Source organism: Theropithecus gelada, chromosome 9, assembly GCF_003255815.1.
Source record: "Theropithecus gelada isolate Dixy chromosome 9, Tgel_1.0, whole genome shotgun sequence".
In the NCBI taxonomy this organism is placed as follows: domain Eukaryota; kingdom Metazoa; phylum Chordata; class Mammalia; order Primates; family Cercopithecidae; genus Theropithecus; species Theropithecus gelada.
This window is the reverse complement of record NC_037677.1, coordinates 32,282,058-32,309,367: the sequence shown is the minus strand read 5'-3', so window position 1 is coordinate 32,309,367 and position 27,310 is coordinate 32,282,058. Positions and strand designations below refer to the sequence as shown.

At 42.9% G+C, this 27,310-nt stretch overlaps 1 protein-coding gene and 1 long non-coding RNA gene across 2 annotated transcripts in view; one reads left to right on the top strand and one right to left on the bottom strand.

Moving 5' to 3' along the window:
- The window catches only part of ST8SIA6 (ST8 alpha-N-acetyl-neuraminide alpha-2,8-sialyltransferase 6), a 131,798-nt gene that overhangs the window by 60,994 nt on the left and 43,494 nt on the right, over window positions 1-27,310 (bottom strand). The window contains exon 3 of the mRNA XM_025397128.1: window positions 9,392-9,481. Within this exon, the coding sequence (XP_025252913.1) occupies window positions 9,392-9,481 (90 nt within the window). The remainder of the gene's footprint in view (window positions 1-9,391; window positions 9,482-27,310) is intronic.
- Window positions 5,739-24,170, top strand: LOC112631671. The gene is made up of 3 exons (XR_003121176.1): window positions 5,739-5,882; window positions 18,663-18,760; window positions 23,858-24,170. It is a non-coding gene; the product is annotated as an uncharacterized LOC112631671 (long non-coding RNA).

The window sequence follows — 27,310 nt, the reverse complement described above, 5'->3', positions numbered from 1 at the left end:
TAAAAATATATAAAAGAGCTCTAATTAATTGGCTTTAAAAAAAGTGCTTAAATCAGATACCAAAAAAGACTAGTCACATGCTTTTAAAGGTTATATAACTTAAGTAAAATCTTTAATAAAAATAAGCTGGCTTTAAAATTATTGGTAAAGAGCCGGGCGTGGTGGCTCACGCCTGAATCCCAGCACTTTGGGAGGCCGAGGCAGGCAGATCATGAGGTCAGGGGATTGAGACCATCCAGGCTAACACGGTGAAACCCTGTCTCTAGTAAAAATACAAAAAATTAGCCGGGTGTGGTGCGGGTGCCTGTAGTCCCAGCTGCTTGGGAAGCTGAGGCAGGAGAATGGCATGACCCTGAGAGGTGAAGCTTGCAGTGAGCCGAGATGGCGCCACTGCACTCCAGCCTGGGCAACAGAGCAATACTCCGTCTAAAAAAAAAAAATTATTGGTAAAGTAATATTATAAGTGTCTTAAGAATTGCCAGCATACATTTTTGTTTGCATTTATTAATCAAGCAATTTCATACTTATCCTTGCCAAATACTGTAAGGTGTCAAAACTTGGCATGGGTTACAAAACTGTAAACCCAGCCCAAAACAGAATGATCTTTGCTTGTGTAATTTTTAATAAGTAAGACATTGATATGGGTTTAAGGAAAATAGCTGCATCTCAAATTTAGTAAGATTATCATAACTTCTAAACCTGTGGCTTTAGGCAGTCTAGTCCACAGACAATAAGGAGGTTTGTTGTGGGAAAGAACTGTTACCGTCTTTCTTTCAAAGCTAAACTATAAACTAAGTTTCTCCCAAAGTTAGCTTGGCCTGTGTTCAGGAATGCACAAGGACAGCTTGGAGGTCAAAAGCAAGATGGAGTCAAGTCAAAATTTTTTCACTCTCTCAGTTATAATTTTGCCATGGTGGTTTCATAACTTTAAATAATGACTATCACATTTTTCATAAATAATCTAGGTAAACTATTAAAATAAATAATTAGGTAAATGTAATGGGATAAATACTTGTAGACAAACTGGTCATAATTTAGAATATGAAGTTGTATTACATTAAATAATAGATATCTCATTATTTGGGAATTTTCCGATAAAAGAAGTTTCAGTTATAAAATTTTTTTTTAATAAAGGTCATTACATCCATGTATCTTCTTGTAGGTGCTTTTTTGTTTGTTTGTTTATTATTTTTTTGAGACAGAGTCTTGCTGTTATCACCTAGGCTGGAGTGCAATGGTACAATCTCGGCTCACTGCAACTTCCTCCCCCCAGGTTCAAGCAGTTCTTCTGCCTCAGCCTCCCAAGTAGCTGGGACTACAGGTCTCTGCCACCGTTTCTGGCTAATTTTTGTATTTTTAGTGGAGACAGGGTTTCACCATGTTGGCCAGGCTGGTCTTAAACTCCTGACCTCAGGTGATCCACCTGACTCAGCCTCCCAAAGTGCTGGGATTACAGGCGTGAGCCACTGCACCCGGCCTCTGTATATGCTTTTAAAGTCCTTGTAACATTGACTTACAGGGTTTTAACTCCTGGGTTTAAAAAGGACATCAAGTCCTGCTAAATCCTAAACACTGATGGAAATTAAAGCCTCATCTTCAGGCCCCATAGAAGATGCCAATCAAAATAAACTGCATGCCTGAGATACAGGGCAAGAAATTAAAGCTATTCAATGCCTCAAGGCCCAGGGACTGCTGTGAAAGAGGTGGGCCCATAAGATTGTAAGGGCCGATTTTGAAAGTTAAAATAAGTTCAGTTTCTCTATAAATTAATCATTGGTGTCAAAGGCACGCTGATGCAAAACTAGTGTATGGATCCCTGTGTCAGATTAAGAAGGTTTTCTAGAAGCATAACCAACACCTTAATAAAGGTTATAAAGGTTATAAAAGGCTTGTGGAAGTTATATTTTATAATCAAGATTAAATTTTATAGATTGTTTACAAAATTTTGAAGAACAAATGTAATTGGCTTCATGCTGTTTTTATTAGGGCTTGTTTAGAAAATTAAGTCTCTTTTCACAGAGAATGAAGGTTTTCACTTTCTTTTTTAAAAAATACTTGAATTATCACTTTGGTTAAATAAATGACTTTACAATGACCTGTAATCCTATTTTGCAATATCAAGTGTTTTAAACCTTTGATATTTGACAAACTTTCTAAAATCAAATTATAAATTATGTCTTTTTCTAATCTAGTTAATCCTTTAAGACATTAGGTTCCCTAAAGACCAAAAAATGACATAATTTGGCTTATTTGGTATAAAAATTATACAGGAAGCATTGTCAAATATAAAGTGGTATTTCATTTTCTTTGGGCTGTATTTGTATAAACATATTATTAATATGTGTTCCAAAATTATGGGAAACTCCTATAATTCTGATATAACTTAGCGTACATTATCAGTAATAGTCATAATTGTTATAATCATTGTGTGCCACAGAAGTAACAAATTTTCTCATCAATTGTGTCTTTTGACTATGACTGCCTTAAAACTTCTTTTTCATTCACGGACAATTGTTGTCTTGTTGTGTTCCTCTTTAGAGGGTGGTTTTATAATCAGCTATAAAACTTCAACAGGTGATTTTAAATGCAGATTTCTAATAACTTTGTAGATTGTGATATCAGAATGTAGGAAAAACTTTCAGAACTCGTGGAGAGCTAAAATTATCATGAGTATCAAGCAGAACACAGGAATTAACTGCATGGACTGAAACAATCTTTTTGACTTTTTGTTTAAAAGTGTTTACTGATCCTTTGTTTTCTCAGACCCTTAAAACATTTCTTTTGAGCTACTGACAGCTTTTAACAATTTAGTATACTCCTATGAACAAAATTTGGAGCATATTTGTTTCTCTCTGATTTCTCTGGAATTTGGAAACCACTTGTGAATATTCTTAACTTATGGCAATACAGCTATTTGCATAAGTGCAATAGGAATCTGTTTTCATTTGTAACAGGGCACATTGGAGAAATCAGTTATTTTACCAAGGCTTTGACTGGAATGCTGTGCTTTGGAGTCAAATTGACTTATGGAGCCAATAAAGCCCTTGGGAAAACTGGCCTCAAATTTTGTGTACACAGTCCCTGTACAGGGTTTCTGACCTGTGGTAAAAACAGAATGCCACTTTCTGACAGGCACAAAACTCCCAGGTTAAACTTGGAACCTCAAGAGGAGAGAAAGTCGTAAGTATTTGATGGCACAAATCCATGGCTGGGCTTGGCTTTTAAAAAGTCTTATCTGAGTTTCCGTCTATGGAACAAAGTTCCATCAAAACCAATTTAAAAACCTATGTAAAAATAATTATTCCTGCTGCACTATATACAAATAATTAGGCCAAGTCTAATAAGCAAACCAGTGCTACCATGATTTGCCTTTAGTAAAATGGGAAACTGGAGAGAGAAAAAAATTGTGTTTCAAAACGATAGTATACCTGTTAGATTCTAGTCATGCCTAGTTTTTTTTTTTTCCATTTTTATTATTTTCAACAGTTTGGACCAAATTCTAATTTTTCTTGGCTACAAGTCTTCAAAATAATGTTTTCAATTTTTTTCTTTTTTTTTTTCCATTTTTCCTAATTTGGAATCACTAACATCTAAGCTGTGCTTTCTTCAAACCATGAGAATTGTAGCCTGACAATTTAAACTTCAGAAGAAAATAACAGCAACCAATTTACATACATAAGCCACTTCCGCATCTACCTACTAATGGATGGACTTCAGAGTAATGTGGCCTATATCGATTTTTCCAGGGTTGTTCTTTTGTTTGTTGTTTTTCCCCCTTTCTCCCCCTAATTTTCTTTTCACAGGACAGGAGACTTCACAACCTGCTAAAATGAACTTTCGGGACCTACCCATCTAGGAACAAACCATCCTAGCCATGAAAGATGGCAGATGAAACCTGAAACCAGAGCCTTTTTTTTTTTTTGTAAAATCCTTTATCCAAAAGATTTTTAAAAAGAAAAAGGTGAAATGTGAAAGGAAAATATCTTGGGCCCCCAAAATCACTAAGGAAAACTCAAGCTGGAAACTGCTTAGGGCAAACTTGCCTCCCATTCTATTCCAAGTTATCCCTCCCCTCACTAAGATAGATGCATATCTGATGGCTTTCTTTGGAAAGACTCATCAGAAACTCAAAAGAATGCAACCATTTGTGTCTCACCTATTTGTGCCCTGGAAGTTCCCCCTACACTTCAGTCTTCCTGCCTTTACTTCAAGTTGTCACCCCCTTTCCAGATCAAACCAACTTACTTCTTACATATAATGATTGATGTTGTCACGCACCTCCCTGTGAAGAGACCACCAAACAGGCTTTGTGTGAGCAATAAAGCTTTTTAATCACCTGGGTGCAGGCGGAGTGAGTCTTGAGTCGGAAAAAGGAGGGAGATCGGGGTGGGGCAGTTTTATAGGATTTGGGTAGGTGGTAGAAAATTACAGTTAAAGGGGGTTGTTCTCTTGCAGGCAGGGGCGGGGGTCACAAGGTGCTTGTCCAGGAGAAGGAATGTCACAAGGTAATGTCATCAGGAACTGGCCATTTTCACTTTTTTGTGGTTCTTCAGTTGCCTCAGACTATATGATATATAAGTGCAGGCTTGGGCTCAGAGGCCTGACAGAGCTCTCATGTCTCCCTGACATGTATAAAACCAGGCTGTGCCCCAACTACTTTGGGCACATGTTGTCAGGACTTCCTGAGACTGTGTCACGGGCGCATCCTCAATCTTGGCAAAACAAACTTTCTAAATTAACTGAGACCTGTCTCAGATTTTCTGGGTTCATGTGCCTGTAAACACAACACTTTGGGAGACCAAGACAGGAGGATCACGTGCACCCAGGAGTTTGAGACCAACCTGGGCAATGCAGAAAGACACCGTCTCTACAAAAAATAAAAATTAGCCAGCCATGGTGGCACGCACCTGTGTTCCTGGCTATTCAGGAAGCTCGGGCAGGAGGATCGCTTGAGTACAGGAGGTCAAGGCTGCAGTGAGCTGTGTTCACGGCACTGCAGTCCAGCCTGGGCGACGGAGTGAGACTCTCACACTCTCACACACACACACACACACACACACACACACACACACAGGGCCGGGCACGGTGGCTCACACCTGTAATCCCACCACTCTGGGAGGCTGAGTCGGGCAGATCATAAGGTCACGAGTTCGATCACAAGGTCAGAAGCCTGGCCAATATGGTGAAACCCTGCCTCTACTAATACCACAAAAATTAGCCAGGCATGGTGGCGCGTGCCTGTAGTCCCAGCTACTGGTCAGACTGAGGCAGGAGAATTGCTTGAACCAGGAGGCCGAGGTTGCAGTGAGTCAATGTCATGCCACTGCACTCCAGCCTGGGTGACAGAGTGAGACTCTGTCTCCAAGAAAAGAGAAAAGCATGTAGTTAACCTGCAATGGCACCAAAAACAGTTTCTTCTCCTTCCTCCTGCAAGGCTCTTGTATTGGTTTGAACCGCGAGAGCGGGCCAACACCACAAGGCAGTGTGGAGCAACAAGCTGTTTTAATGAGAGCCTGAGTGCAGACGGGCCGAGGCCTAAAACGGCATCAGCCCCAAATGAGGACAGGGCAGGGGTTTTATAGTCTCCTATAAACAGGAAGTGTCTCAGACTGACCTAACTGCTACGTAGTACCCGGTCCGCCTCTCTCTTGGTCTTCAGGCCACCTGTCTTCCTGCTTCTGCTATCTTGCTGACGCACGCTGATGACGTAAGTGGCTTTGCGCCTTGGGACTGGGCCTGAGTAGGGAGGAGTTATTCATCCCCCCGCCAGCTTCAAGGTTCCGGGGAAAGTCTTTCGCCTCCCTTTTTCTGATCTCTTTCCATGCTCCTCCTTGGTCAAATCCAAAGAAAAACCGGATGGCAAAAGAGCCCAGAACCTATTGGTGAGTTCCATGTAAGTCAGCCTCCTTGGGAAAAGTCAGGCAGAGATGAAACTGGGGATGAAAAGCTGTGAGGGTGAAAGTGGATTGAGTGGGGCCAGTGGAAGACACACAGCACCGTGCATTCCCCTCGCAAGCTTAAGGCCCGCTAGTTGGAATTTAAGGAAAAGAAAACGATTTTTTTTTTTTTTTGAGACGGAGTTTCCCTCTTGTTGCCCAGGCTGGAGTGCAATGGCGTGATCTTGGCTCACTGCAGCCTCTGCCTCCCGGGTTGAAGCGATTCTCCTGCCTCAGCCTCCCCAGAAGCTGGGACTACAGGCTGCGTCATCACGCCCGGCTAATTTTGTATTTTAGTAGAGGCGGGGTTTCTCCATGTTGGTCAGGGGAGTTCGGAGTTTCTCGAACTCCCCACCTCAGGTGATCCATCCGCCTCAGCCTCCCAAAGTGTTAGGATTACAGGTGTGAGCCACTGCGCCCGGCCCAGAAAACAAGGATTTTAATAGAGCTATCATTTTATGAGAAACGGAGCTAACATATAGGATTGGACTGCTGTCAAATCGATTAACTCAAATCAGAGATCTTAGCCAATATCAGGCTTTCCTAATAATTTCAAGGATCTGCAGAGAAATGAGGGGAAATGGGGATAGAGGGGAAGTGAAAAAGTTAAGAGATTTCTGCTGAACACTAGGAGAGAGATGGCAACTCCTTTTACTTATCAGGATAGAATAGACTATGACATGATAATAACGCCAAGCTGTCAATTGCTTTACAAAACAAAGGTTTCTTTCTTGTCCATGAAATGCCCACTGTATATCTGGAAGGCCGTCTAGGACAGCTGTGCTGCATATAGTTTAAGGCTTGTAATGGTTCATTTTCTGTGTTAACTTGACTGGGCTCAGGCATGCCCAGATAGCTGGTAAAACATAATTTCTAGTTGCGTCAACAGGCTCAGACACAGCAGAGACAGGCATGGGACATCAAGGGTGGACACCCCAGTCCCGTCTTCCCACATTGCACATGGCCCAGGATAGTAGGTGAGGTTTCTAGGTGAAGTCCGTGGGCTTCCTCACATAGCAGGAAGCTTTAAATTGTTAAACGGTTTCTCTTTTGGACCCAGAGAGTTCCACAGCCTTTGAGCCATGCTCCAGGGAGTCCTGCCTCCTGGATCCTGGATCCCATTAACTTTAAGCAGGACCTCAGCCTGCTAGGGACACTCAATGGATGTGTCTCTTCCTTTAAGCAAATATCATTGTCTATTTACCCAGAGGCTCAGTGGAGAAACAGGTTAAACCAGTTTACCTACTTTGGTTTCTTTATCCCCAGGTCAACCTCCAACACCCCCAGGTAAGGGAAGGAATGGATTGGAGGCAGCCGCTGTACTCCTTCCTCCCATAAACTCTATTTCTAACATTTAAAAGAAGAGGTGTGTGCGAGAGACTGAGAGAAAGAGAATCATTATTATTATGATATAGAGATGAGAAAGATTCCTTAATTATGATATAGGAAGAGAAAGTGAAAAACATGAAGGCAGGAAGACCACTCACTGGGTCTTCCTTGTACAGGACTGGCATGTGGAAATCAGCAATACCTCTTACTGAAACCATCTTTGAAAATGATAACTGAGGAAATTATGACATGAAAGAAATCAGACCTAACTGACTCCATCTTGCTTCTAATCTTTAAGCTGTCCTTGTTTATTCCTGGGCGTAGGCTGAACTAACATTGGGAAGGAATTCAGTTCGTGGTTTGACCCTGAAACAAAACTGATAATAGCCCTTTCCTGAAAGAACCCCCTTCTGCCAGGGGACCAGTCTGCCTTTGCTGGACTAACAAATTAGCTACAAGATTAGAAATTACAGTTTAGGGGTCATATGGCCTCTGGCTCCAAGAGTCTGAACCTCCCCATATTACTCCTGGGGATACCATCACTATTGTAAAACCTAACATCAGTACTTGAGATATTTTTTAGACCCTACACTGGATGGATCAGCTGACACCCCCAGACGAGTAATCTGGCTCAGCCAGTTGTGCCATCCCACCCAGGAACACAAGATGGCAAGAAAAACTCACTTCAACTCCCTGTGATTCCATCTCCAACCTGACCATCAGCACTCCCCACTTCCCAAGTGCTTACCCTCCAAAGTATCTCTAAAAATTCTGATCCCCTAACAAACGCTCAGGGAGACTGATTTGAATAATAAAACCCCGGTCTCCCACACAGTGAGCTCTGCGTGAATTACCCTTTCTCCATTGCAATTCCCCTGTCTTGATAAATCGGTTCTGTCTAGGCAGTGGGCAAGGTAAACCCACTGGGCATTTACATTATCCTGAACCATCTTCAAATGTCAGGCAAGCATAAAGCAAGATGAAACTTGGATTACTTCCTTTCAGGGAGGTTCCAGGCATAACCTCGTGTCCCTGCCCAACACACACACATCCTTTGTCCAGCACCATCGGACTGGGCACCTTCCAGGAACAATCAACACAGTGCTTCTCACATCAGAGTCTCAGGCCACCAGTGCCTCTTCCATGTAGATGAGGCATGGAGCACTTGGATTTCCTTTTTTTGAAGGAGATGATGTAGCAAACCCTCTAAAATCCAGGATTGTAAGCAGCACTGGGGAAGCTGAGGGGGTGTCACAGCTGAGACTGGGGGTAAATCGTTTACCTGCTGAAACTGTAAGCACAGTTTTGTACCAGTGTGTATTTCTCTAGGATAGCGTTCAGAATACATATCAGGTTCTCAGAAAGGATTGAGGGCCTATAAAAGTTTAGCCAGTAAAACTACATGGTGTTTTGAGGGCTTTTTTGGTTGATTTTAGAGACAGGGTCTTGGTCTGTCACCCAGGTTGGACGCAGTGGTGCTATCATTGCTCCCTGCAGCCTTGAACTCCTGGGCTCAGGCAGTTCTCCTTCCTCAACCTCCTGAATAGCTGAAACTATAGACCTGAGCTACCACACTCAGCTAATTTTAAAAATTAGTTTCAGAGTCAGGGTCTTGCTCTGTCCCCTGGGCTGGAATGTAGTGGTGCCATCATAGCTCACTGCAATCTTGAACTCCTGGGTTCAAACCATCCTCCTGCCTCAGCCTCTTGAGTAGCTGGGATTACAGGCACATGCCACCCAATTTTAATTATTTTTTGTAGAGATGGGGGTCTTGCTATGTTGCTAAGCCTGGTCTCAAACTCCTGGCCTCAAGCAATCCTCTAGCCTCTGCCTCCCCAAACACTGGGATTACAGCCATAAGCCACCGCACCTGGCTCCTACATGGTATTTTTAACAAATGCAGATCCAGGGACAGATAAGTTGAGTTCCACTGCCAGGGTCTGACCCTGGTGCACACTGTTTGGCCCCTGGTCCATCCTGCTCATTAACAGGACCTTCAGAGCCCAATGGTAAGCCTGAGAGTGAACACAGTCTTATATTCCAAATGACTTCAGAGACACTGTCAAACATTCTGAATATAAAACCCTTATTGTAAAAGGAAATTAAATGTGAAGAGTAGAACTTACCCTTTCGTTTTGTTAGAGAAAGACTCAATGCCATATTGCAGATTTTTGCATTTCTCCGTCAGTTGGAGCGACTTCTCATTCAGATATGTGCTGTTTCATGAAAGAGATTTTTAAAAAGATTGATTTAAAATGAGAGCTTATAAGATATTGTTAACAAAAATCAGATTTACTTGATAAAGTGTGTCCAAATGAAGTCTGATTTTTACTCCTTTATTGGATTTCTCCATGGAAAAGGAAATTAATATTTTCACCTCTGATGGGTCTAAATGAAAAAAAGAAAAAAAAAAAAAAAACTTATGCTCTAAAGTCAAACATAAAAGAACTCCATTTTGAGGACTTTTTTTTTTTTTGAGATGGAGTTTTGCTCTTGTTGCCCAGGCTGGCATGCAATGGCACGATCTCAGCTTACCGCAACCTCCGCCTCCCTGGTTCAAGCGATTCTCCTGCGTCAGCCTCCCCAGTACCTGGGATTACAGGCACCTGCCACCGTGCCCCATAATGTTGTATTTTTAGTAGAGATCCAGTTTCTCCCTATTGGTCAGATTGGTCTCGAACTCTCGACCTTAGGTGATCCACCGGCATTGGCCTCCCAAAGTGCTGCGATTACAGGCATGAGCCATCGTGTCCCCTCCTTTGAGAACTTTATACTGGCAGGTTTTCATATTCTGAGGTTAGTATTTACAATGAACAAGTTATTTAATAGTTTTAATCACTGCATTTATTTTGCTTTATTTTTATTTATTTATTTTTGAGAGGGAATCTCGCTCTGTCCCCTAGGCTGGAGTGCAGTGGCGCATCTCAGCTCACTGCGAGCTCCACCTCCCAGGTTCACGCCATTCTCCTGCCTCAGCTTCCCGAGTAACTGGGACTACAGGCGCCCGCCACCACATCCGGCTAATTTTTTGTATTTTTTTTTAGTAGAAACGGGGTTTCACCATGTTAGCCAGGATGGTCTTGATATCCTGACCTCGTGATCCACCTGTCTCGGCCTCCCAAAGTGCTGGGATTACAGGTGTGAGTCACCATGCCCAGCCGCGTTTATTTATTTATTTTTGTTTTGTTTTTTTTGAGATGGAGTCTCGCTCTGTCTCCCAGGCTGGAGCGCAGTGGCGCGATCTCGGCTCACTGCAAGCTTCGCCTCCCGGGTTCACGCCATTCTCCTGCCTCAGCCTCCAGAGTAGCTGGGACTGCAGGCGCCCGCCACCTCGCCGGCTAGTTTTTTGTATTTTTTTTAGTAGAGACGGGGTTTCGCCGTGTTCGCCAGGATGGTCTCGATCTCCTGACCTCGTGATCCGCCCGTCTCGGCCTCCCAAAGTGCTGGGATTACAGGCTTGAGCCACCGCGCCCGGCTTGCGTTTATTTTTAAAAGATGTTTTCTTTGGTAGAAAACATGCAGACATAGGAGATCATTAACTCTCTCCACAATGAACACAAATCTGGCCTTTCATTATTCTGATAGCTGCAATATACTGGCCTGGTGCTATTTGTTTTATAAACTTTGAAAACTGGAGGTGGAAAAAAAAAAATCCAGTCAGGTTAAGGACATGGGTTACAAAGTTAGCCTGCCTAATGAGCCTCATGGACGTAGGCATGTTATTTAACCCACTCCAGGCACAGACTTCCATATTTCTAAATCAAGGATAACTGTGCTTACCTCATAGTGTTATTGCCATGATATATATATATGCTAAGAAAACAATGTAAACCACTTGTAACATGCATCACATATAGTAAGTGCTCAACAAAAATCAACTATCTCTTTCCTTAGACTTAAAAAATACATATGCGGCCAGGTGCAGTGGCTCACGCCTGTAATCCCAGCACTTTGGGAGGCCAAGGCGGGCAGATCATGGGGTCAGGAGATCGAGACCATCCTGGCTAACACGGTGAAACCCTGTCTCTACTAAAAATACAAAAAAAATTAGCTGGGCGTGGTGGTGGGCCCCTGTAGTCCCAGCTACTCGGGAGGCTGAGGCAGGAGAATGGTGTGAAGCCAGGAGGTGGAGCTTGCAGTGAGCCGAGTTTGTGCCACCGCATTCCAGCCTGGGCAACAGAGTGAGACTCCGTCTCAAAAAAAAAAAAAAAAAAAAATATATATATATATATATATGCGCGCAACCCTAACTTGCTGTTAATGCATTTATTTCATCATCCTCAAGGTATTCGTTGATAGCCAAATATGGGTTGGGCCCACACACAGGTTATTTAGGACAGAGAGGAAGAATAAATAGACATGGTCTCATTCCCTAATGGAGCTTACAGTCTGATTAAGGAAAAAGGTATCAATCAACAAATAACCACACAAATGAATATGGAATTATGAACTGTGATTGGTTATGGCTGAACCAGAGTAGATGGCTCAGAAGAGTAGGTCTCTACTCACACTGAGGGGTCAGAGGAGGGCTCCAAGGGATTGTCATTTAGGTGGAGACACCCAAGGATGATCCAAACCAAGTGGGTAGTGCATTCAAGGCAGAGGAAACCATGTGTGCAGGCCAGGCACAGTGGCTCACACCTCTAGTCCCAGCACTTTGGGGAGCTGAGGCAGGTGAATCACTTGAGCCCAGGAGTCCAAGGCTGCAATGAGCCATGATTGGGCCAGTGCATTGCAGCCTGGGTGACAGAGTAAGACCCTGTCTCAAAAAAATAAATGTGCAGTGGTTCCAAAATGGGGAGCAGTCTGGATTATCTGAGGAACTGAAAAGATAATGGGATTCAAGGCTGAAGAGCCATGGGGTGATTGCAGAGAAATGAGGAGAAATGGGGCAAGAGAGGAAGTGAAAAAGTTAGGAGGTTTCTGCAGGACTCCACGAGAGAGAGATGATGGCAACTCCTTTTACTTGTCAGGATAGAATAGACTATGATGTGATAACAAACAACATCAAGCTCTCAGTTGCTTACAAAACAAAGGTTTGTTTCTTGCCCATGAAATGCACAGTGTATGTCTGGAGGCCCATCTAGGGCAGCTGTGCTTCATGTGGTTTAGGACTTGTGATGGTTCATTTTCTGTGTCAACTTCACTGGGCAAAGGGGTGCCCAGATAACTGGTAAAACATGATTTCTGGGTGTGGCTGTGAAGGTATTTCTGGAACAGGTGAGCATTTGAATCAGTAGATGGAGTAAAGGCTGCCCTCACCAACGTGGGTGGCAGCATCCAATCTGCTGAGCACTTGGATAGAACAAAAAAGTAGGGGAAGGGTGAGTTCACTCTCAACCTGGGACGTCATTTTCTCTTGCCCTTGGACATCGGTGCTCCTGGTTCTAGGGCCTTCATATTCAGACTGGGACTTAAACTGGTGGCCCCCTGCTTTCCATCAAAGTCTCCTCAGCCTTTGGGCTTAGACTGAACTACACCACTGGCTTTCCTGGGGCTCCAGCTTGGAGAAGGCAGGTCCTGGGACTTCTCAGCCTCCCCTAATTATGGGAGTTAATCCCTCGTAATACATCTTTTGCTATCTCTCTATTGCTTCTGTTTTTCTGGAGAGCTCTGACTAATGCAGCGATCCAAATTGCTTCAGTCTTATGGCACCTTCATTTCAATAACCTGCTTCCATAATTGATATGGCAGGAGAAGAACATGCTGGAAGGTCTTGCCCTGTATCCAAATGTTTGAGCCAGAATTACAATGCATCATTAGCCAGAGCTGGTCACATGCCCCACCTGATTGCAACCTGGGAGTCAGAAATGAGCCACCCTCCTGTGTCCCCAGGGAGGAGATCTGACACAGGTGTGACTGGAGACTTCACCACACTTGTGTCCATCGGGGGAAGAGAAGTGGACAGATTTGAGATCCATTCTAGAGGCAAGACTGACAGGACTTCATAGAAGATTGGATGTGGGAAGTGAGGGATAGGAAGGCATAAAGGTAAAGAAATAAACAAGACAGATTTGTAATTAATTCTCCAATATTTCTCAGAAATGCTTTCTAAAAACACTGCCTGCAGAGTACACATGGGCTCACAAAAGTCCCTCTTAATCCTGATAGGATTTATGTCCCCCGCCACTTCCTTCCCACCTCCCTCTAGTTCAGTCTCCACGCATCACACTCTGTGTTTTCTGAATGTATTATCATACTGTCCAAGGATTTGTTTATTTCCCATTTGCCATGTATTTTATGCAGGCAGGACCGTTCATGAAGTGAATTACCAAGCCAGCAATGCTTCGAATTATGATGGCATTGCAGTACTGAATTGTGAAACTGTGACTGGTAGGCACCAATAGGATTGTGTCTCCTATGCCTCTTCTTAAATCAGATAGATTATCTTTTTAAATAAAAACTCAGAACGGGTTTAGTTGGGCAAACTAAAATCACAGAAGATACATGGAAACAAATGAGAGGATCTGGGGTAGAAGTGGAGGTGACAGAATGAAGTCCTGGGAACCAAACAGGGTCTTTGGAGTCAGCAAGGCCAGTCTCTGAATCTGGACTCCACTCTGTGACTTGGGCTTTCGAACTTTGGGATTGCCTTTAAAAAAAAAAAAAAAAAGGCCTAACCCAATAAAGGAATTTTAGGAATTTAATGGGGATGTATATAAAAACACCTGACAAGTAGAAGTCAGTAAATAATTGTGTTCTTATTCTCTCAAAGTCATTATCGCATTATTTTCTCAAATCAGTCATTGTTATTGCCATAGAGGTAGGGAGCATCTCACACTGGTAAGAAGTCACCCAGTAATGAAAGGTACAGACAGGGAAGCCCTTTTAGTTATCTTTGCCTCTATACCTTCCCTGTCCCCTCCTTTTCATTTCAAGAGTCTTCAGAGTTTTCTTCCTTTTTTCATTTAATGTCATTCAAACTTGCTCCAAAAAGAGACCTTCTCAATTCTGGGATGAGAGAGGACACTAGCTGTGAGCAGATCCCATCTAAGAGGTTGGTGCATACCACAAGCGAAGACATTGGGTTGAGTCCTTTTTAAAAACTGATTTGGGGACATCTCTCAGACAAGTCATAGGGGATTGAGAGAAACTGATCAAGGTGAAAGTAGAAATTGCAAAGACTCTGAACCAGAAACAACATGGTGGCACAAGAGATGGCTGCAAGACAAGCGTGGGTTGATGCGTAAGCCCAGGAAGGATTACTGGGTGATATGGTTTGACTGTGTCCCCACCCAAATCTCATCTTGAATTATAACTTTCACAATTCCCACGTGTTGTGGGAAGGACCCTGTTGGAGATAATTGAATCATGGGGGCAGTTTCCTCCATACCGTTCTCATGGTAGTGAATAAGTCTGATGGTTTTATAAGGGGAAACCCCATTCAGTTGATTCTCATTCTCTCTCTTGTCTACTACCATGTAAGACGTGCCTTTCGCCTTCTGCCATGATTGTGAGGCCTCCCCATCCACGTGGAACTGTGAGTCCATTAAATCTCTTTTTCTTCATGAATTACCCAGTCTCGGGTATATCTTTATCAGCAGCATTAAAATTAACTAATACACTGGGGATCATATCACATCTTGCTGCAGGAGAGCTCCTTTCCATGTAGAAGGCCAGGATATGAATGGAGAAGGACCCACCTAAAACTAACCAAGTTAGAAGTCTGAGCAGTTGAGTCTAGGGAGAGAAAAAGAATAGGATTCAGTAGGGTTGCCAAGCAAACTCTAAGAACAAAAACCCTGGGACCAGATTCTTGCAGGCTCGAAGTATGAATTCTGTTTCTGTCAATTCTGAGACTAAAAAAAATTTTTTAAATTTTATTCCAATTTTCTGTTGAAAGCACTTCTTAAAAACTTGCCAGGCACAGTGGTTCATGCCTGTAATCCCAGCACTTTGGGAGGCCAAGGTGGGCGGATCATCTGATGTCGGGAGTTCAAGACCAGCCTGACCAACATGGAGAAACCCCATCTCTACTAAAAATAAAAAATTAGCTGGGAGTGGTGGTGTGTGCCTGTAATCCCAGCTACTCGGGAGGCTGAGGCAGGAGAATCACTTGAACCCGGGAGGCAGAGGTTGCAGTGAGCCAAGATGGCGCCATTGCACTCCAGCCTGGGCAACAAGAGCGAAACTCAAAAAAAAAAAAAAAAAAAAACCACACACACAAAAATAAAAAACAAACAAACAAAACCTTCTTACCAGAATTAGCTGAAACAGAAAAAAAGGACCTGTTCACATCAGAACTGCCAAACTCTACAGTTGAGCTTGCCCCCAAAGAGACAAGTCATGGAAGAGACCATGGCTACTACCCTCATGGTGTTCTGCTAGAACTCTGTAAGTCAGCTTAGCATGAGAAGCCTCCGACCCATGCGCAGAGATGGCTCTAACTGTTCTGCCAATGCTTCTCTAATTGCTCCATTAGAAGATCACAATCTGCTCACATGTCACTGTGCAAGATTATTTTTCTGCCCATTTGTAGCATTTGTCACATCTTGACAGCCCTCTCAATTCCCTGATTCATTGACATCTTGTCACCTGGCAAATCTGCAATAACGAAGCAATACAGCCCCTGGTATCCTATATTCCTATACCTGACGCATGAGGAGTACTGGAAAAAAACTCATGCAGGTGTGTTGGTGCCTTGGTAAATTCATGGTGTCCAATTTGCAGGGCCTTTTATATACCTTGGCAATTCCATTACATGCCCAGTTCCCTCCACGGCTATACTAGGCATCCACTGTTTCCTATTGTCTGCCTGTTCTCTGGACTCCTAACTTCTCATTTAACTGTGCTCCTTTTTCAGAGAAACAGGATGCAGGTGGGCGAGCATTAGCCTGTAAGTACAAACCATCTTGACTTTCCATCTCAGAGAAAGAAATGTCTCCCCTCTCACAAAAGAATAATCCACCTGCCATCACATCCCTCTATCTCCTCCGAGATCCAGCCCATCCCTTGATTTTTGTTTCTCCTGAATCCCTTCTCCCTACCACGGTCTCCTTTCCCAGCTCAATTCCATCTCAAAATCAAAACCAAAAAAAAATCATCCATTCTGCTATGCTCCTTCATCTATTGCCTTACCTTTCATTCAGAGTGCAACCAACTCTTGTCCCTTTTCTTTACCTGCAAATCCACTAAACCATTGTTGGAAAGCATCACCAAGTCCAAGAGCTCTTTCAACATTTGCCACTTGACCCCTGAGGGTATGTGAACCGCTAACAACTCACTCAGTACCTGGCTTCCACCACAGTCCTCTCTTCTTGTCCTTTGACCTCTGACTACTCTTCAGGGTCCTTTCACAGGTTCTTTCTTGGACCAGTGCATAAGAGTGGGTGTTTCTTATGAGTCTTCTTTTTCTGATGTGAATTTAAAGTAAGTGGCTAGTATTCAGTTTACCGGTGTTCCCTCATACACTGCCTCTATGTTTCGTGTCTTAGCCTGCTGGCTTCCTCTAAACATCTCTGCCAACCTCTTTCCCCTTCAGCTCCATCCTCGTTTCCTCCACGGTAGGTTGTCTTGTGCGCACATTTTTTTTTTTTCAGACGAAGTCTCGCTGTTGTCCCTTAGGCTGGAGTTAAATGGCGCATTCTCGGCTCAATGCAACCTCTGCCTCCAGGGTTCAAGCAATTCTGCCTCAGCCCCCTGAGTAGCTGGGATTACAGGCGCCTGCCACCAAGTCCGGCTAATTTTTGTATTTTTAGCAGAGACGGGATTTCACCATGTTGGCCAGGCTGGTCTCGAACTCCTGACCTCAAGTGATCTGCCCGCCTTGGCCTCCCAAAGTGTTGGGATTACAGGCATGAGCCACCGCGCCCGGCCTCTTGTGCACTTTTGATCACATCACTTCCCTGCTCAAAGACCTTCCATCCCCATCACTCTTGAGATGTGCTCTGTACTCCTTATTAACTGGGCATGCAAAACCATCCCCCGCCTGGCCCCTGCCTGTATTTGTTAACCATTAATTGGTGCACATTTCCCTTTTTTAATTCCTTCCAGTCTTACATGATGGCTTCTGGCTGCTTTTATTATTGGATTACAGAATTTGTTTGTTTGGTACTGGCAACAAAGACTTTAGGCATGTTTTCATCACTTCAGTATGTTGCGGGGGGGAATCTTTAATAAGGTTGGAAAGAAAAGATATACAAAAACAAGCAGTTCTGCTATCGCTGTTATCCACATATGGTTGATGTGCTATAAAAAATTATATCTGTATAAGTCATTCTTGAGTTGAAGGTCATCACTTTACAAGCCCCGCTGACAAGATTCCACAGAATAGCCAAAAACTTAAAAGACTACAATGGCTACTACCAAGTAAGAAAAATTAAGACTCTGGGCCGGGCATGGTGGCTCACGCCTGTAATCCCACACTTTGGGAGGCGGAGGCGGGTGGATCACCTGAGGTCAGGAGTTCAAGTGCCGGCTGGTCAACATGGCGAAATCCCGTCTCTCCTGAAAATACAAAAATTAGCTAGGCGTGGTGGCACATGCCTGTAATCCCAGCTACTCAGGAGGCTGAGGCAGGAGAATCGCCTGAACCTGGGAGGCAGAGGTTGCAGTGAGCTGAGATTGCACCACTGTACTCCAGCCTGGGCGGCAGAGCAAGCAAGACTCCATCTTAAGGAAAAAAAAAAAAAAAAAATTAAGACTCTGATAATGTGAAGAATGCCTCTTGAAGGAAACAAACTATTCAATCCCTACAAAATAATGCCAGAAGTGCTTACCAATCATCCACAAAGACCTCTAAAACAGAATTGATGTCACCCTCTGCATATGACTCATAATTAATACAATCATGCAATCAGTCCCCTGGCCAAGTAAAACATCCCAAAGAATAATCTCCATATGGGTGACAAAGGAGTTTCAAGAATATCCCAAATTCTATTTACAGTAACCATACAGGAGCTAAAACAGGATTGTGAATTTAAATGTAACACTTAAAACCAAATCAATGTTACTCTCTGAAGAAAGAATGCTTTAATAGACAGGGAATATTATCAAAGAACAGAAAGCCCAACAAGTTACAAGATTCTTTCTGTATACTTAGAAACACTATGTCCTCATTCCAGGGATGAGGAGCCAGGACAGCATCCTAGCCACCAGCATCCTGAACACTGTAGTGGGATGTAACAGGCTGACCTGCCCCTGGGACAGAGGCCACAGTCATTGCCTGTGTTCCAACTTCCAGCTCATTAAGCAAACTTCTAATTATAATGTAGCCACCGCCCCACCCCCCAAACACACATACACCACGTAGTTTTCCTGAGGGAGAAAGGCAAGCATCCTAAGTCTACTGCATGGTTTGAGTACTCTTTTTAATTAACAAATTAATATTCTGGTTTATAAATCATCTTGTATGAATCTGGCTAACAAAAGTCTGCCTTCGTATGTCCATTATCTCAGGAACTGACAAAATCAAGTTACGGTGCCTACAAAGATGAGGGGCAGATTCTGGCTGCCTTTTAATTTCATCATTCACCAGATATCTGTGCCAGAGAATGGTAAGTTCTGGAGATAAAACAAGGTACAAGACAGTTTCTTTGCTGCCTTGAAGCAAACAGCCTGGTGGGGATGACAGACAAGTAAACACACAATTACCATCTGAGCTTGCAGAATGAAAGCCGGCTATCTTCTGTAATCATATTAATTTCAAGAAACCATGATTCTGTGCTTTGGTGAATGCCATTTAATTCAAATAGAGGAACTTTTCCTAAAATGACTTCATAGAACTTCATTTTATCCACAAACATTTCAGGCAGCTTAAAATTGCAAAAATGTCTGCAAATAATCTCTGCTTAGTTGGCTTTTATTTGCCTTCAGTTACCCTCAATGAAGATTAATTAGCTAGTTCTCTGCTTCTGAGTCAGTTACCATAATGTATTTTGCCCTCCTACCATAGTTGAAAGATAGTTTTCAACAATGTAAAAGCAGCTGGATGTGGTGGCTTACACCTGTAATCCCAGCATGTTGGGAGGCCGAGGTAGGGGAGGGTCTTGAGCCTAGGAGTTTGAGACCAACCTGGGTAACTTAGTGAGACTCCTGTCTCTACATACAATTTAAAAATTAGCCAGATGTGGAGGTGGGTGTGTGCCTGTGGTCCCAGCTACTCAGGAAGCTGAGGTGGGAGGATTGCTTGAGCCTGAGAGGTGGAGACTGCAGTACGCTTTGATTGCACCACTGCACTCCACCCTGGATGACTGAGGGAGATTCTGTCTCAAAAAAAAAAAAAAAGCAAAATTGTAACTCTCATGCACATATAAAATGAATATATGTGAAAGCGTTTATTCTACTCATAATGAGGGAAGCAGTTCAAAGGAGAATGCAGAGCACCACCACCTTTACAGATCAAGAATATTAAGATGAATGTGCCAATAAAAGAACTGGCAGGGTGAGGGGCAGGGTGAGTCATTAGGACCTCTACCACGAAGGACATAATTTACATATTTATGGACAAGAATTATTTTGCATTGCTATCAATTAACTGCAACTCGGAGTTATCAAATAGCTCCCACAGGATCAGAATCCGATAACTCAGAGGTGTGTGATCTGGCCAGGTACAGTGGCTCATACCTGTAATCCCAGCACTTTGGGAGGCTGAAGTTGGTTGACTACCTAAGGTCAGAGTTTGAGACCAGCCTGATTAACATGATGAAACCCCGTGTCTACTAAAAATACAAAACTTAGCCAGGCATGGTGGCACATACCTGTAATCCCAGCTACTCGGGAGGCTAAGGCAGGAGAGTTGCTTGAACCCAGGAGGTGGAGGTTGCAGTGAGCCGAGATCACACGACTGCACTCCAGCCTGGGTGACAAAGTGAGACTCTATCTCCAAGAAAACAACAAAACTAAAAGTCAAAGAGGTATGTGATCCAAACAGTGCAAACCTATCCATTGTGGCACAAAATTTTCCCTACACCGTGAACACTATTGTTGCCCATCACTCTAATGTTAAGGGAAGGATTCACAGGAATGAACCTCACAGACTCACTTCTTCTGAATTTCAGTCTCCCTGCACCCCACAGATTACCCCAAATGGGGAAACAGATGGGCCTGGCTCAGGCGTGATTGAGTCCTTTGGGCAGTCAGAAAGTATTGGCTTACCTGAGTCGCCTGAAGTGGGAGTTATCAAAAGGACAGGTTTGATATGGAGATTTATGAAAACTTCAAATTCAGTGTGCAAGAGTAGGACCCAAACTAGGAAATGGTGTATTTAGGCAAGTAGAGATAAAATAAAATAGAAACAGATTGAAAACAAGTTGCCAACATGAGCATCCGTGTCTCATTTCACTGGTCCAGAAGTGACAGGTCCTTGGCATGGGAAGCAAGCCTAAAAGTGTAGAGTCAGGGTGGAATTCACCCACAGTGCAGTGTTTCTGTCTTTTTTAACTGACTTCCAACAATATTCTCTTACTCTAGGCTGGTCTGAAGGTACTGAGTTATCTCAGTTGATTGCTCATTCTGCCTTACTGTTTTAACAAGTGTCATGAATACTTTCTTCTTTAACAGAGTTCTTTTGCAATTCTATAAATTGTGCCTAACTGATAGCAATGCAAAATAATTCTTATCCCATAGGCATGCAAATGAATTGTGTCCAGGGGAGAGGCAACTCTCCCTCTCCCACACCGCATCGAAAAGGTAGTTCTGCCTCCATTGACACACTCAGCTCGATAGTTCTGATCTATACATGTAAATGTATCTATTCTGTGGATTCTCCTTTGAACTGGTTATAACACCTTTCCAGTTTTCTCACTGATGATTTAAATTCAGTCTTTACGGTTGAGCCCAGGAGTTCGAAAGCAGCCTGAGCAAAATTTCAAGAACTCATCTTTATAAAAAATTTTTTAAAAAATAGCCAGGCATGGTAGTACATGCCTGTAGTCCCAGCTACTCCAGAAGCTGAGACAGGAGGATTGCCTGAGCCCAGGAGTTCAAGCCTGCAGTGAGCCACGATCACACCACTGAACTCCTGGGTGACAGAGTGAGACTCTGCCTAAAAAATAAAAATAATAAAATAAATATTTAAAAAGCGATCAATTTCATATCTGTACGAAATACATGGTTTTACCTTTATATGAAATTTGTCTTTTAACACCTCAAATGAGGGTGCTGACAACATTTTTTGAATGAAATAAACAAATTACAGTGACCAAGAGGATAAACTTTGATGGCAAGTGGATAATCATTCAAATTCCTGCTCTGATACACACTAGATGCTTAACCTTAAGAAAATTATTGGCTGGATGTGGTGGCTCATGCCTGTAATCCTGGCACTTTGGGAGGCCGAGGCAGGAAGATAACAAGGTCAGGAGTTCAAGACTAGGCTGGCCAACATGGCAAAACCCCATCTCTAATAAAAGTACAAAACTTAGCCAGGTGTGGTGGGGGGGCACCTGTAGTGCCAGCTACTCAGGAGGCTGAGGCAGGAGAATTGCTTGAATCTGGGAGGTGGAGGTTGCAGTGAGCCAAGATCATGCCATTGTACTCCAGCCTGGACAACAGAGCAAGACTCCGTTTCAAAAAAAAAAAAAAAAATAGAAGAAAGTTATTTAGCCCTTCTGTGGTTTCAGCTTCCTCAGGTGCAAAATGAGAATAATCTTCTCTTTGATGAATTTGATGCAAAATCTGTACGAGACAATGCATAAAAACACTTAGTGCAGTCATTGGAGTGGAGACCCAGCTTAATAATCAGTATTCAGGAGTATTTGTTTAAAGAAACCAGAATGTGTCACCTCAAAATATGCCTCTTTGACATAAATGGTTTTTGAGCTAAAGGCAATTAAGAAGCGACTCAGAAAAGCTCTTTGCCTTCCGTTTGCCTGAAAGCAGGGCAGAGAATTGCAAAGACAAAAGGTCTTCTACCCTCCCCCTATTTCCCACCTAAAGCCAGGATGTAAATTCTCCTTTATAACCTTTTATCAGCTCGGCAGCAAAGCCAGGAGATTCTGCCAGTGGGCTTCACTCCGTTCATTTCCCATAAATTTGCCTTCCTGCATTTTCCCACTTGTAGAATCCTGGGACGGCTTTCCCTTTGTCTTGTCACTTCTCTGAAATTTATTGTTCTTTGTCGAATATACGACATAAGCCAGACTCCTAAAGCCACTGCTTTGAGTTACTTTTCTCCCACAGGACGTGCACTGCATGCATTAATACACTTGCTTGTTTTTCTCTTGTTAATCTGTCTTTTCTTGTGCGTCTGTCCCAAGTACAAACGTATGAGGGTTGAGGAGGAGTTACTTTTTTCTCCCATTCATAGTCTATACAGCGGCAGTCGTTATTGTCTTGGCAGGCGTCTTAAAGCAGCATTTCTTCAACTGCAGTGTGCCCATGAATCACCTGAGAAATGTAATAAAATGCAGATTCTGGTTCAGTAGATCCAGGATAGGCCCTAATATTCTACATTTCTGAAACCGAGGGCTAATCTTTTTTTTTTTTTTTTGAGATGGAGTTTTGCTCTTGTTGCTCAGGCTGGAGTGCAGTGGTGCGATCTCAGCTCACCGAAACCTCCGCCTCCCGGATTCAAGTGATTATCCCCGCTCAGCCTCCCGAGTAGCTGGGATTACAGGCATGTGCCACCACACCCGGCTAATTTTTGTATTTTTAGTAGAGACGGGGTTTCTCCATGTTGGCCAGGCTGGTCTCAAACTCCCAATTTCACGTGATCCGCCTGCCTCGGCCTCCCAAAGTGTTGGGATTACAGGTGTGAGCCACTGCGCCTGCTACTGAGGGCTAATCTTTTAAGTTGCTTGCACCTTGTTGATTTTTGCTGCTTGTTGATTTTTTAAACCCACATAGCTTAAAGGCAGGCTGCTAAATGCTGTAACTTAGCCTTCACTAGCTTCCCTATAAATAACACTCTGACATATGTGTCACCATAGTAACAATTGCTTAAGTTGTCTTTCAGTAACTTGGGGCGGCCCCTATCCAGTTAAAACCAGCTGAGACCACCAACCCTCTAAATGCACCTGCATGGATGTCCAAAAAGTGACATTTGCCATCACAGGGCCAAAACTCCACCCTCAGATCATGTTAACACTGCTATTTTCTGACCACGTATCCTAGGAAGAGCCATGAGCCCAGACTACACTTGCTGAAATCACCAATTACCTCATTTCCCCCCACCCTCAATTACCTTCTCCCACCTTAGACCATCCTAATTCTTTACTCCATAAATATCCCTAAGCACTATCCTTGAGGAGGTAGATTTGAGAGCTGTTGTCCTATCTCCTGGCTGGGCTGCCCTGTGAATGAATCTTTTCTCTTTTGCCACTGTCACCGCGATTGCCTTACTGTGTGGTACTGGCAGAACGTACCTGGTTTGGTGTCATATCTGTGAGCTCCCAGACAATGCCAATCCCACTGGACTAAGGGTCTCACTTTCAGTAACAAGTTCTTAAAAGTCACCTGGATCAAGTTCTTCTGCCCTGACAGTCTTTTTCATAATAGTCTAGAGCAAGACTTCACACACAAGAAACATGGGACTGTCTCATAGGCAGAAAGGTTTGTGGGAAAAGCAATGAGTCCATTTGAAAGCTACAAAAGTAAAGTGAGCTAAGTCATCATGTCACCAATAAGTGTTCTATTTTGTTTTCAATTTTCAGATAAAAACCATAACAAAGGAAATAATGGAAGAGGAGACTTATGTTACTGGGAACATTTAACATAATTATTTTCCTGATTCAGCGGCATGGTTCAGTGTCCCAGGAGCTCTGCATCAGAGTCACCCCGATCCATCATGGCCAAAGCCCCCAGTCAGCCTGAGCTCTGGATCCAGCCCAACAAATGCAACCCTTGAATAGGGTTTGTGCAAGCAAACTTGATGACAACTGAAGAAACTCTTGTCGCTTCTGAGAAAACACCCAATCCAAGAATGTGAGTTCTGGAAATGTCATTAAATGTCAGTTATATCCATGCCTACGTGTCCATATCAGCTATGCAATCACCATCAGCAAGTTCTTTTTCCCAACCAAAAAAATAAGTAAATTTCTCTGCTAATTAAATATTTCCACAGGCCCGGCACAGTGGCTCACGCCTGTAATCTCAGCACTTTGGGAGGCTGAGGCGGGTGGATCACTTTAGGTCAGGAGTTCAAGATCAGCCTGGCCAACATGGTGAAACCCTGTCTCTACTAAAAATACAAAAATTAGCTGGACATGGGGGTGTCTGTAATCTCAGCTACTTGGGAGACTGAGGGAGGAGAATCGCTTGAACCCGGGAGGCGGAGGTTGCAGTGAGTCACGATTGTGCCACTGCACTCCAGCCTAGGCGACAGAACGAGACTCTGTCTCAAAAAAAAAAAAGATAAAATAAATAAATGAATAAATAAATGTATCTTCACTAAAACTCAAATAAGTGAATTTTGAGATAAGAATTTTATTTTTTATTTTTTATTTTTATTTTTATTTTTTTGAGACAGAGTTTTGCTCTTGTTGCCCAGGCTGGAGTGCAATGGCGCGATCTTGGCTCACCATAACCTCTGCCTTCCAGGTTCAAGAGATTCTCCTGCCTCAGCCTCCCAAGTAGCTGGGATTACAGGCAAGTGCCACCATGCCTGGCTAATTTTTTTTCTTTTCTTTTTTTTGTATTTTTAGTAGAGATGGGGTTTCTCCATATTGGTTAGACTGGTCTCGAACTCCTAACCTCAGGTGATCTGCCTGCCTTGGCCTCCCAAAGTGTTGGGATTACAGGCGTGAGCCACAGTGCCCAGCTGAAATAAGAATTTTAATGGGAAAATATCTTTTATCTGTATTCAATGTTGACTCCATGCTAATTTGAGTGTTTGAGATGGCCATTAGGTGCTGTAACATTAAAGAATTTACAAATACTTAACTATTTGAACCATAACTACAGTTTTAAAATAAGTTTACTCATCTAAGGGTGAAGATTCTCTTACAATGGGAAATCTTAGCTCAACTTTTACATGTTCATGCTTTATATTCATTTTCAGGAAAGCATCAGGTTCAATACCTAGGAACTCCTATAGAAAGTGTTGCAGAATCTTCTTTAAAAGAACAAAACAAGGCAAAACAAAGTTTAATAGGGTAGCACAGCCAGGTGTAGTGGGTCATAACTGTAATCTCAGCAATTTGGGAAGCCAAGGCATGTGGACACTTGAGCCTAGGAGTTCAAGACCAGCTTGGGCAACATAGCAAGACCCCGCCCCTACCAAAAAAAAAAAATCAGCCAGACGTGCTAGTGCACAGCTGTAGTCCCAGCTTCTCAGGAGGCTGAGGTGGGAGGATTGCTTGAGCCTAGGAGTGTGAGGCTGCAGTAAGCTGTGGTGGTACCAGTACACTTCAGGAGGCCAAGGTGGGCGGATCTTCTGAGGTGGGGAGTTTGAGACCATCCTGACCAACATGGAGAAACCCCGTCTCTACTAAAAATACAAAATTAGCAGGGACTGGTGGCACATGCCTGTGATCCCAGCTACTCGGGAGGCTGAGGCAGGAGAATCACTTGAACCTGGGAGGCAGAGGTTGCAATGAGCCAAGATCGCGCCATTGCACTCCAGCCTGGGCAACAAGAGTGAAACTCCATCACAAACAAACAAAAAAAACATAGAGCGATTTCTGGCCAACAGAGCAAGAAAGAACTGAACCAATGAAAACTGGTCCGAGTCTCGGAGTCTATATGAAAAAGCTGCCTAATTAATGTGGAAGCCTCAGGGAAATGATATACCATGAAAACCTAACACTACAAAAACTAGTTGTCAGACATATGTGAGGAGTGAACAAAGTCCTAATTTGCTGGCTTAACATTCAAAACTGGCGAGTGTCTGTGTATCATCTAAAGACTGTTTGGGGGTTATTTGTAGAGTTCAGCTGAGTGTCATCAGAACAAAGATTAGTGCAAAAAATCTTTCAGAAATCACACCCAAACATTTGCGTGCACCTTAAATATGAAATGAAATGGCAAGATGAGTATGTCACAATAAAGTATAAATAGCAAGTGAAATGTCTCATCGTACTGGGACAATTTTATAAATGAGGCAAAGGCCCTGTCAAAAAATAATGATGATTTTCAAAATTCTGAAAGGCAAAGGGGAAAACTACTTCACTCAGTTAACAGGAAGCACACAAGAATCTCTCCATCGACCAAGACTTTTTTTTTTCTATGACCCATGCTTTCTAAGACAATAATGAAAAACTATAAACTAGAATTTGTTGAAAGAACCACTTCTAGAGTTTGCCCTTTATCTGCTATTTTACCGTTTTCATGTCTGTCTCTGGTTATGACTTCCTCGTCTATTAGTAGCCTCCTAATAAATGTGAACAAATGAATGAATGAGTAAGAGACAACTAAGCATGAGGTATTGCGAGATGGTAACTCATCCGGGAAAATTAAAATCAGGAGTGGATCAGATGGAAAAACAAAATAAGACATTCTAGAAAAAAAACATCACCAGGAGGATTTCGAACCAAAAGGTCCCCTGGTTAAGCTTCAGCTAATTATAACATTTAATTAACTAGAAAAACTCAATCCTTGTTTATTCTATTTAATTGAGATTTTACAGTATTGAAAATGATGTTACTCAAGTGTACTCATTAATATTTAATGGAAGAGTAAGAGAATTGGCTAACCAAATTTACTGTGCTTAGGTAAACTGCAATTAGGAAGGGTTAGCAGAGCATCCCAAGGGACCTATCAATCACAAAATGAAGCAATACAATTAATTACAGATGAATTTCAACCAGGAAACACACAAAACAATGATCCTCAAAAAAGATGGAATAAAATTACTTGAATGTGGTGGTTGGTTCTGACAAGAGCAGTCAATCATGTGTCATTTCAGACAACTCAGAAGCAATTACCCTACCCAAAAGACTTGAACTCTTTGTGTGTGTGTGTGTGTGTGTGTGTGTGTGTGTGTGTGTGAGAGAGAGAGAGAGAGAGAGAATTTCACTCTTGTCGCCCAGGCTGGAGTGCAGTGCAATCTCGGCTTACTGCAACCTCTGCCTTCCAGGTTCAAGCAGTTCTTCTGCCTTGGCCTCCCTAGTAGCTGAAATTACAGCCCACCACCACACCCAGCTAATTTTTGTATTTTTAGTAGAGAA